This window comes from Mirounga angustirostris, unplaced genomic scaffold (assembly GCF_029215605.1).
Source record: "Mirounga angustirostris isolate CCGP_5_RB_7025 unplaced genomic scaffold, mMirAng1.0.hap1 SCAF_16, whole genome shotgun sequence".
Classification (NCBI taxonomy): Eukaryota; Metazoa; Chordata; class Mammalia; order Carnivora; family Phocidae; genus Mirounga; species Mirounga angustirostris.
Genome location: NW_026991724.1, coordinates 29,890,366 through 29,902,739, shown reverse-complemented (window position 1 = coordinate 29,902,739; position 12,374 = coordinate 29,890,366). Strand labels below are relative to the sequence as shown.

The 12,374-nt window shown below is 36.0% G+C and overlaps 1 protein-coding gene across 5 annotated transcripts in view; it reads right to left on the bottom strand.

Moving 5' to 3' along the window:
• RPGRIP1L (RPGRIP1 like) overlaps window positions 1-12,374 on the bottom strand; it is a 101,584-nt gene that overhangs the window by 39,575 nt on the left and 49,635 nt on the right. For all 5 annotated transcript variants that reach the window (XR_010408317.1, XM_064581930.1, XM_064581931.1 and 2 more), the window contains exons 17-22: window positions 11,281-11,659; window positions 8,381-8,571; window positions 8,189-8,272; window positions 4,067-4,168; window positions 3,054-3,207; window positions 1,723-1,796 (exon numbers count right to left, since the gene is read on the bottom strand). Coding sequence is in view for 4 of the 5 variants with exons in the window: in XM_064581930.1 (XP_064438000.1) it covers window positions 1,723-1,796; window positions 3,054-3,207; window positions 4,067-4,168; window positions 8,189-8,272; window positions 8,381-8,571; window positions 11,281-11,659 (984 nt within the window). In the remaining variant the exon portion in view is untranslated. The remainder of the gene's footprint in view (window positions 1-1,722; window positions 1,797-3,053; window positions 3,208-4,066; window positions 4,169-8,188; window positions 8,273-8,380; window positions 8,572-11,280; window positions 11,660-12,374) is intronic.

Genomic DNA, 12,374 nt, shown 5'->3' with positions numbered 1-12,374 from the left:
TTTAACAGCCCGGAACTACACCACTGACGTTCTGGGTCTCCAGCTTGCTGAATACAGTTCCTGGGACTTCTCAGTCTCCATAATGACGTGACTCAATTCCTTATAATAAATCTCTTTATATGTACATATATTTTTTTAAGATTTTATTTATTTATTTGAGAGAGAGAGAATGAGAGACAGAGAGCATGAGAGGGAGGAGGATCAGAGGGAGAAGCAGACTCCCTGCCGAGCAGGGAGCCCGATGCGGGACTCGATCCCGGGACTCCAGGATCATGACCTGAGCTGAAGGCAGTCGCTTAACCAACTGAGCCACCCAGGCGCCCTATATGTACGTATTTATACGTATATATCCTACTGGTTCTGTTTCCCTGGAAAACCCTAATACAAATGGCTATGAAGCTAAATTCCACACAAGGGGCTCATTTTCCCTTTGATTCCCATCATCAAAAATTTCTAATAGAGAGCAGAGAATTTCTATTCGTTAGTTTGATAAATAATTTAACAATTTCAGGTTTGATAAAGCCAAAAAGCTAAATTGAATTGAACTAAATACTACAATTAAAAGTCTCTGGGCAACTATATTTAAGATTCCTTCCTTGATTTATTGATTTTGAACAATAAAGATTCCACATATCAGGATGCCATGTGTCAGGTGATATTATAATTAATAATGATAATAAAACTTTGGACAGATGAACTGTTCTGCTTGTACTTATCAATCATCTGTTTGTATTTGGGTTTGTTCTGCAGAGAGGTTAAGCTAAGAATTTTAAAAGTTGAAAAAAGTATTCCAATTCTTACCCATAAAGTAGAAATTCCAAAAAAAGGAGTACAATTAATCATTTCAGGAAAATCAACGTAGATGAATAGAAAAAGCTAGGGCCTTTTTACTTTACTTATATTTACTTTATAAAAACTACCCCTCCCCCCTTAAAATAAAAAAAAAATGCTCTGGTAAGGGGTATACTTTCCACATGAATTAAAGTATAATTTTCTTTTCAAAATTTCCTTTTACATACTGCTTTTCAGCAATGTGCTACAAAACAAGTACACCTATACAAGAAGTACACCTTCTATGAAGGTTTAATTTTTTGGTGGAAATAACTTTAAGTTTATCAGTGGACATATTTAGTGTATGAATGAATTCACACTTGAAGTATTATAGTTTTAAATATCCCATTTTGAATTCTTAAAGCTCAGATTGGATTTTGTTAAAAAAAGATTTTATTTATTTATTTGAGAGAGAGAGCACGAGCAGGGGGAGGAACAGAGGGAGCGAGACAAGCAGACTCCCTGCTGAGTGGGGAGCCTGCTGAGGGGCTTGCTTCCAGAACCGTAAGACCAGGACGTGAGCCAAAATCAGATGCTTAACCTACTGAGCCACCCAGGTACCCCTCAGATTGGATTTAATACATCTTTGTACAATCCTTCCGAAAAGGAGTCAGGGATGTCAACTGGTTTAAGCAAGTAATTATTAAAGCTGCTGCTGATAGGTATTGTTAACATGTAAGCAAAAATAACACAAGTTATGACCCATTACAGAATGAAACTACATATGAATTTTTTTTTGTACTAGATGATTACATGGGTAAGATTGTGAGGATACATAAAATTTTCCCAGAAATATTTTTGCCTTCAGATTTACATATGCGAAGACCCATACACTATGAATGAAAAGCAGCTTTATTTTGTAACATTTCTAGCTGGCATCAAGCTACTGACCTGTTTGATATTCTTGGAGATATGACCTGGAATAATACACTCATCACTGTCAGATGCTGATCTGTCTTCCTCATCTGTTAAAAAATAAAATTTCAGTGGTTCAAGTCTGTTAAACCAATTATATTTATACCTTATGAAATGGAGGGAAATATAAGGATAACCTTAAAAGGACAATATGATAATCATGTCTAGACCTTTCTTAGCAGCAAAGATATTTACTCTTACATTATATTTTAGAAAAGATTAAAAAAATGACTTAAAATCCCAAGTTTAGTTTTAGTAGAAACAAAAATAATAAAAATATACCTTGCTCTGAAATTCAAAAATAATCTCTTTAAAGAGAAGGACAGGATAATAGGTGTTTTCTAACAGCCTAACCAATTACATTGTGCAAACATCAAGTTAATTCTTTTTTTATTTTTATTTTTTTATTATGTTATGTTAATCACCATACATTACATCATTAGTTTCAAGTTACTTCTTACATTTAGAAACATTTAAAAAAAATTTGCAGTTTTATTTTTTAAGATTTTATTTATTTGCGAGAGAGAGAATGAGAGACAGAGAGCATGAGAGGGAGGAGGGTCAGAGGGAGAAGCAGACTCCCTGCTGAGCAGGGAGCCCGATGCGGGACTCGATCCCGGGACTCCAGGATCATGACCTGAGCCGAAGGCAGTCGCTTAACCAACTGAGCCACCCAGGCGCCCCGAAAATTTGCAGTTTTATTGTGGAAAAATTGCCATATGAAAAACTACACATATTTAAAGAGCAAAATTTGATATTTTGACATATGTATAATTCTGTGAAATATCACCACGATTAAGATCATGAACCCATCTGTCACCCTATTAAGTTTCCTCATGCCCCCTGTAAACTCTTTTTCTGTATCTCTCAGTTCCCATTCGCCCTTCCCTACGCATCACCTAAATGCTTTGTCACTATAATTGCCTCGTCTAGATATTTATATAAATTAAATCCTGTTAAGAGTTGTCTTGAGTTTTTAGTTTTAATTTTTAAAAAGTTAATTTCTCCAGAATAATTCAGATGATAGTATAAAACCCAAAGAAAACATAAAGCCACTTAAAACGTAAATTGGGGACACGGTCAGCAGTGAGTCGTGGATTGCACTGTGGCCCTGCAGGTTGAGATAAGAAGGTTTGCAACAATTCTGCCTGCCTTTAGCGGACTACGCTGACCTGTCAGTCAAGACATAGGTATCATGAAGTAGATCCACTATTATGTGAAGATGTCCTAGGAGGCACGCTCTAACAGATTAAAGAAAGCACACAATTAAGTAAATAATGGTAATTAAAGAAAGGAAAAAAAATCACCTTCTGGTTCCAATTCCTCAGTTATTTCTGTTTCATCTTCAGAAGAAGTCCAGCTTCGATCTGCAAGTTGACCCTCAGACAGGAAAGATACATCATCATCTTTTCCTTGTTGAATTTTCTCTTTTACCTTAGCTCCACTGCTTTCTTGAGAAACCTGAAGAAATTGCAAGCACACTGATAACACTGTTGCTTAGATCACGTGTGTGTACTTGCTGAAGCACCTGACTCAGAAAGAATGTAAGCTTGAGACTTAAATATATGGACATGCATTATATGTAAGTGATTCATTAGAAAAACCATCACTAAAGTTGCACAAATGATAATATGAAGATAAATGAAAATATTATTAAAAGCCAAGGATGAAAAATATATTAATATCAAAATGAATTTTACATTATTACTCTAATTCACATATCTACTTATTAGCAGCTAATATCAGCATAATTACAACACTGGTCGATCTTTCTGTCCCCAGGAAGTTATACACAAATATAGGATCAATGCTTTGAGTTCTTGATCCATTTTAAATTTTTTTTTTTTTTAAGATTTTATTTATTTGAGAGAGAGAGAATGAGAGACAGAGAGCATGAGAGGGAGGAGGGTCAGAGGGAAAAGCAGACTCCCTGCCGAGCAGGGAGCCCGATGCGGGACTCGATCCCGGGACTCCAGGATCATGACCTGAGCCGAAGGCAGTCACTCAACCAACTGAGCCACCCAGGTGCCCCCTTGATCCATTTTAATACAAAGACAAAGCTTTTTTTTTTTTTTTAAGATTTTTATTTATTCATTTGAGACACAGAGATACAGAGAGCGAGAGAGAGCGGCAGTCAGAGGGAGAGGGAGAAGCAGGCTTCCCGCTGAGCAGGGAGCCCGATGCAGGACTCGATCCCAGGACCCTGGGACCATGACCTGAGCCCAAGGCAGACGCTTAACCATCTGAGCCACCCAGGCGCCCCCAAGACAAAGTCTTTTACGAACCAAATTAAACCTTTCAAAATAATTTTAATACATACCTCAGGGATATGTGAAAGAGTTGGCATATTAGTTTCTATTTCTGGCGTATGCTCCACTACTGATGACATTTCCTTCACATCTTCAGGAGGAGGAGGTATCTCCTTTTATTGATGTGAAAACATGCATATGTGTTATTTTGTATTTATTACTTTATTACTAAATCCTATATATATATATATAAATCCTATACATATATATAAATCCTATATATATATAAATCCTATATATATATACAGATATACATATATACACACTGTATATATATATATACATATTACCCATATGACCCCAATTTTAGTTAGCATATTTCAGTAAAATGGTTGATAGTCATCATGGTATATATACGCAAGTTAAGAATTGCAACTGTTGTTCATTGAAGCATTGTTTATAATTGCAAAAAAAGTGAAAACAGTGCAAATGTCCAACAGTATAGGGTTAAATAAAATATGGTATATATCCAAATACCTGAGTTCTTTGCAACCATGAAAAAAATGATAATGCAGATCTGTACTTACTGACACTGAAGAGAGTACCCGATACAGTGTTGAGTAAAAAATGCTAGTTACAGAATAATACATATAGTTGTATACTGTTCTGTTAAAAAACAAACATGCAAACAATGTGTATGTTCCTATGGGAATAAGTATGGAAGGAAATTCACTAAAATTCTATCTCTGATATATAGATTTGGGGAAATTTAATTTTATTTTTAACGTTTTTTTTTTCTTATTTGTATTTTCTAATATTTTCATGATGATTATACATTACTCATGTAATTAAACAATATTGCATATGTGAAGATACATACTTTCTAGGATCAACATTATTTTTTAACTGTATCAAATATCAATTTATGGTCAACCATTTTCCAGGATTCATAAACTGGTTTATTTTTAAAATATAGCTTATCATTTTTGCTAGTTTAAAATTAAACATGTCCAATATAGAAAATGGGAAAGATAAACCAGAAAACAAAAGAAATTAATACAAGTCCATATTCTCATTACCCAATGATAATATCCATTAACAGGAGATTTCGTTACAATTTTCTACCTTTTCCTTTATGATTAATTTTTAAAAAAATTCTTTCAAGTTGATTTTAAAGATTTATTTATTTGAGATGGAGAGAGAGTGAGTGAGGTGAGGGACAGAGGGAGAGGGAGAGAGAGAATCCCAAACAGACTCCCTGGGGAGTGCGATCCCATGAGATCGTGACCTGAACGAACGGGTCAAGATGTTCAATGAACTGAGCCATCCAGGTGCCCCTTTATGATTTTTTTTTTTAAAGATTTTATTTATTGGGACACCTGGGTGGCTCAGTCGTTAAGCATCTGCCTTCGGCTCAGGTCATGATCTCAGGGTCCTGGGATAGAGCCCCGCATCGGGCTCCCTGCTCGGCGGGGAGCCTGCTTCTCCCTCTCCCTCTGCTGCTTCCCCTGCTTGTGCACTCTCTCGCTCTGTCAAATAAATAAAAATATAAAGAAAAAAGATTTTATTTATTTATTTGACAGAGAGAGAGACACAGCAAGAGAGGGAACACAAGCAGGGGGATTGGGAGAGGGAGAAGCAGGCTTCCTGCCAAGCAGGGAACCCAATGTGGGGCTCGATCCCAGGACCCTGGGATCATGACCTGAGCCAAAGGCAGATGCTTAACCAACTGAGCCACCCAGGTGCCCCTTTATGATTAATTTTTAATGCAAATAAAAAACTTTCTTGGTTACATAGTGGTAATTATAAATATAATATATCCTGTTATATTTTAAAAAAACCTTAATATTACAATATAAAATTTTCTCCTGGTATGAAACTTTGGGTAAACATTTTTAATAAGATATAATATTAAAATGAATGGATGTATCATAATTTAATGAACCATTTTACTGGTGTTGGACATTTAACTAATTCACTATTTTCAGCAATTGTGACTAACATTACAACAAACATCTCCATGTATATGTATGTCTTTTTTATACTTATAATTATTTATGTAGGAATCCAGCTACTTGTGTTCAAATTCCAGATCTAATATTTTGCCCTTGAGCAAGTTACTTAAGCTCTGTACATATTACTTTCCTGATCTTTTTTTTTTTTTAAGATTTATTTTTATTTGAGAGAGCAGGAGAGAGCAAGGAGGGGAAGGGTAGAAGGAGAGGGAGAGAATCTCAAGCAGGCTCTGCCCTGAGCACAAGCCTTGCACAGGGCTCCATCTCACAACCCATGAGATCATGATCTGATGTGAAATCACGAGTTGGACACTTAACAGAGTGGGTCAACGAGATACCCCTTACTTCCCTGATCTTTAAATGGCAATAATTCTAGTATGATCATAAGGTTGTTCTTAGAATTAAATGAATTTGTGGGCATAAAGCATTTAGTTCAGTGTCTGACACATAATGAGCACTCAGTAAGTGTTTGCTGTTAAATATGGCCTGAATAATAGTTTCTGAATTCATTTATTTAGCACATATATATTAAATGCACTGTATATGCCAGGTATCACCTTAAGCTCTGAGGAGAAAAAATATTTTTATTTTTTAATTTTTATTTTTTAAAGATTTTATTTATTTGAGAGAGAAAGCATGAGAGAGAGAGCACAAGTGGGGGGGAGGGGCAGCCGGAGAGGGGAAGCAGACTCCCCACTGAGCTGGGAGCCCAACGTGGAGCTCAATCCCAGGACTGAGATCATGACCTGAGCTGAAGGTAGACACTTAACGGACTGAGCCACCCAGGCGCCCCAAGAAAAAATATTTTCATCTGGGTGTTGTTTACCCAGGTGTGTACATAGGGAAAAATTCATTGAGAGGGGGCTTAAGTTTTGTATCTTTTAACTATTTAAGAGTTATATCTCAATTACAAGGAAAATATTTTTTTTAAAGATCCAAAAGAGATGATGGTGACTTGAGTGGTGACAGTGGAGATGATGTAAATACAGGATATGTTTTGAAAGCTATAGCTGACAGGTTTTGTGGATGAACTGGACGTAGGGTGTGAAAAAGAGAATGACAAAGGGATGCCTTCAAAATTTAATGACTATGGGGCTGCCTGGGTGGCTCAGTCATTAAGCGTCTGCCTTTGGCTCAGGTCATGATCCCAGGGTCCTGGGATTGAGTTCCGTGTTGGGCTCCCTGCTCAGTGGGGAGTCTGCTTCTCCCTCTGTCTGCCGCTCCCCCTGCCCGTGTGCGTGCTCTTTCTCTCTCTCTGGTAAATAAATAAAATCTTTAAAAAAAAAAAAATTTAACGACTATGCAACTGGGTGAATGGTTCGTCATTTATTGAGAATGGGAAACAATGGAAGAAACATTTTGGAAGGGGGATGTGAAGTCACATTTGGTTTGTGACATGTTAAGTTTAGATTCCTATTACACAACCGGATGCATATGAAATAAGCGGGGAGAAAATAAACCTGGAATTTGGCAGCAAGATCAAGACTGAAGATAATAAATATGAGAGGGATTGCATCTAGATGTTTAAAACTATGAGACTGGCTAAGACTGGCTAAGACCTGTGAATGTAGATACAGAGTGAGAAGAGGTCTAGGTCTGCAGTGAAACTGCTGAGGCACCTCTACACTGAGAGATTTGGTCTGGGACAGTGAGAAGAATAACTGGTAAAGCTGGAGAGAATCTAGAAAGGCATGGTGTCCTAGAGGCCAAGTGAAGAGGGAGCAAGTATTCCACTGTGTCGAATGTTACTGGGAGATAAAGATGGGGACTGAGAACTGACTACTGGATATGGCAAAATCAAAGTCATTGTGCACTTAGCAAGAGTGGTTTTAATGAGGATGAATTTTGACTAGAGTGAGTTCAAGAAATGGTGTGAAGAAAGGGAAACAGAATTAAGACTTTCTGAAGAGGTTTCTTTTTTTTCCCGTCCCATAAATGGGGGAAGAGGATAGGGTAGTGGCTGGAGTTACAAATGGAGTCAAAAGAGGGTTTAGATCAGAGTAAGAAGAGTAAACATTTATACACAGCGCCAAATTAAGAGCTAACATTAAAGGAAAAAGAAGTATTTTATTCACTGGTTTCCTTTGAAATCAGGTAGGGTATACAACACCTACATCATTTATTTAAAATATTTGGTATGAGAGAAAAATATCAGTATTTTCAGTGTTTACTACTTACAGAACTCTGTTGTGGTGTGATATCCACAAAAGACACTTTCTTATCTACAGGTGTTAAACGCTGTCTTGGTTTTGGTGTTGGTGCCTAAGATAAATCAATATGTCAAACTGAGTATGATGAACATACACTTAGATAAAACTACAACTATTTTTTCTTTCTTTTTAAAATAAATTCAAAGTCACTGTTACTCACAACAACTAATGTGCTAATAGAGGATGTTGGAGGTACTCTTTGAACAACTTCTGACTCTTCTTTGCGTATAAAATTTCCTGAGTCTTTAATTGTTATAGATCCACTTGGTGGAAGGTAAGCAAATTTCCATTTCAATATAACATGGATGGTTCCTGCAGGATGCTTTTTATCATCTGTTAACTCAAACACTCCTGTCAAGTTACAAAAATACTTTTAATTAATGCTAGAGTGAAGTTTTATTACCATAAGAATTAAAGAAGAAGAACTACCCACAACTTTAAAAATAATTTTGGCTTTTACTCACACCTCAAATGGCTTAGAGAATAAAGACAAAATAATCTATGATAGGTTCATCTCTGAAGCAGACTCCTTTCAGAAGTTAAGGCCTTAGTGATAATACTGATTCCAAGAAGAGAAAATTAACTTATAAATATTTTAATTCACTGAAATTAAATTCAGAGATTATTCAGAATTCTTAGCCTTCCTCTAAGACATTATCTGGATTATAGCTCAAGTATCAACCTCCTTTTGCCTTAAATATTCTTGCAAAAGACTTGTCTCTGTAGAAAAATATATTAAAACTTCACAATTTCAAATAATTTATATATCTAAGGAAGTCTTCATATTACCACATAATTTTATCATAATTTTAAATATATTTTTACTGGGATTTGTTAAATTACTCCAAATTAATAGCAGCACAACAAAAAATGTCCAGAAAATAGACAAACTGCCCAAAACAGTAATAAAAAGTATCACCTAGCTGCAACTGTAATACAGAGTCACAAATTTTAGTCATTATATTAAGGTTTCTTTTCTTTTTTTTTTAAGATATTATTTATTTATTTGAGAGAGGGAGCACGAGTGGGGTGAGGGGCAGGGAGAGAAGCAGGCTCTCCACTGAACAGGGAGCCTGATGCGGGGCTTGATCCCAGGACTTCGGGATCATGACCTGAACTGAAGGCAGACGTTTAACCAAATGAGCCACCCAGGTGCCCCTTTCTTTATAAAAAAAGAAAAAACTAAATAGAAATTCTGGAGTTGAAGTTATAATTACTAAAATGAAAAAAAAATCAGTAGAGGGTCTCAATAGGAAATTTGAGCTGGCAGAAGAAAGAATCAGTGAACTTGAATACTGACCAACAGAGCTTTTCCAATATGCAGAGAAAAAAATGAAGAAAAATGTACAGAGCTTCAGAGAATGTGGGACACCATTAAACACAAATGTACATGTAATGGGAGTCCAAGAGGGGGAAGAAAGGGCAGAAAAAAATTGAAGAAATAACAGCAGAAAACTCCCCAAATTTGGTACCTAACAGTACCCTACACATAAAGAAGCTCAACAAATTCTAAGTAGGATAAGCACAGTGGGATCCACATCATAAACATCATAGTCTGTTTAAAGCCATACATAGATACACACATACACACACACACACACACACACTAAAAAGAAGATATTGAAGATAGTAACAAGTACAAGGGAACCATAATAATAACATTTCTGATTTCTCATTAGAAACAATGCATGCCAGAAATTAGTCACCTGATATACTCAAAGTGCCAAAGAAAAAAATAACTGATGACTAAGAATATATATATATATTTTTTAAAAGATTATTTATTTATTTATTTGACAGAGAGAGAACACAAGCAGGGGGAGTGGGAGAGGGAGAAGCAGGCTTCCCGTGGAGCAGGAAGCCCGATGTGGGGCTTGATCCCAGAACCCTGGGATCACGACCTGAGCTGAAGGCAGACGCTTAATGACTGAGCCACTCAGGCGCCCCTGACTAAGAATATTATACCCAGCAAGACTATCCTTCAAAAAAATAAAAGCAAAATAAAGACATTCCTAGATAACAATTGAGAGAATTCATTACCAGCAGACCTGAGTTACAAGACATATTAAAGGAAGTTCTTTAGGTTGTAAGGAAGTAATACCAGATCTCAAATCAACACAAAGGAACAGAGACCAATAAAAGTAATCATTTAGGTAATTATGAAAGACAGTATAAATATATTTTTTGTCATTTCTTCTCTTAACTGGTTTAAAAGACAATTGCATAAAACAATAATAGTAAAATTATATTGTTGAACTTAAATAAAGATAAAAAATATATCATCATAACAGCACAAAGGAGAGAGTGGCAATGGAGTTATACTGGAGTATGGAAATAACACCAGACAGTAACTCAAATCCATAGGAAGAAATAAAGAACACCAGAAATGGAAAAAAAAAAAAAAAAAAAAAAAGGAATACCAGAAATGGTAACCATGTAAGTTAATGTGAAAGTCTCCTATAATTATAGATATTCTCCCCTCTCTTGACTTCTTTAAAAGACAAAAAGTTGGGTGCCTGGGTGGCTCAGATGGTTAAGCATCTGCCTTTGGCTCAGGTCATGATCCCAGGGTCCTGGGATCGAGCCCCGCATCAGGCTCTCTTCTCGGTGGGGAGCCTGCTTCTTCCTCTCCCTCTGCCATTCCCTCCACTTGTGCTCTCTGGCTCTATCTCTCTGTCAAATAAATAAATAAAATCTTTAAAAAAAAAAAGACAAAAAGTTATACAATGCAATAATTATAACATTGTATTGTTGGATTTATAACATATATAGGCATTCTTTACATAAATATATGACAATAATAGCACAAAGGAGGGGGAAGGAAATGGAATTATACTGGGGCAGATTTTCTATATTTTGATGGAGTTGTCAGCATTAATTTTAGACTGGTAAGATACATATTGTAATCTGTAGAACAACTACTAAGAAAATAACTAGGAAAAAAACTGTAGGCCCAACGTTTAAGATTATCTGAGAACTTAGGAAGGTTAGTCATATCCATAACTGAAATATAATTTAGGTTTGTTTTTACAATTTCATAGATTCAATAAATATGCTTACCTGAGATACACCTGTCATGTGCCAATGAAATCAGAGGCACATTGACTTTTCCTATATATATATTCTCTTGAGTATCACTATCATCAAATACATAAAAACTCAGAGACTCTGACTTAAGGTATCGATCCAAATCCATATTCATTGGCACAGGGAAACACATATGATCATCAAACTGTGGATCATTGCTACTGGGAATGATGGCTGTATCATGGTCTGCAAAATCAAAAAACTTGTACACAACATATGGGTGTGGCTGAAGGCGGCTTGCTCGGGACTTCAAGTGGTTGCAACATCTGACTGTAATATGAAGTTCATTTAAGTTGCCATCTGTGGAATCAGTAGAACTGAGCTGAGCAGTTTTGGGTGCTTGCTGACTTGACTGGAAAAAAATACATATTTATATTATAGTAATAATACAATGAAAAGATAAATAGCAGCTGCCAAATCCCAAACAAAATAATTTTGTAAATGGACAAAAAGATGTGTATTTACACTTCATAGTGAATTTCTCAGTAAAAGACCTGATTCTTAGTCAAAACTAATATTCCCTAGAACATGTGTGAACAGGTGATCTTAAGCTATTAGCAATAAATATAGATGACTGAGCATACATGTAGAGACTGTTGTTAAAACAAAATAAAACCAAGAATTGATATTCTTTAATTCTATTTAATAACTAAGAGTAAAGTGAACAGATGAGTCCAAAGACAAATGTCCTCTAGTTCACAATTTTATTAAGAGCTAATCCTTCAACCGCTCCAGCTATTGTGATCATAACTCACTGTTATGTAAGAATCCAGTGAATTTGATGGAGCCCACCCAGAGAGATTATTTCATTATATTTGGGTTGGCCCTCATCTTCAACCAATGGTGTTTGGGGACGCAGATACATGGCCTAAGATTATCCAGTAAACTGAAGTTCAACTAATATAAGAAAAAGAGAATAGGGTCAGAGATAAACATTGGACGGCATAAAAAGTTAGGATTAGGAGGACATTTCAGAAGAAAGATGAGTGAAAGGAATTATAATGCAGAACTAGAAGCTACTCTATGGCCCCTTATGGAACTATTGTTCACGTAGCCGGTGCATAAGT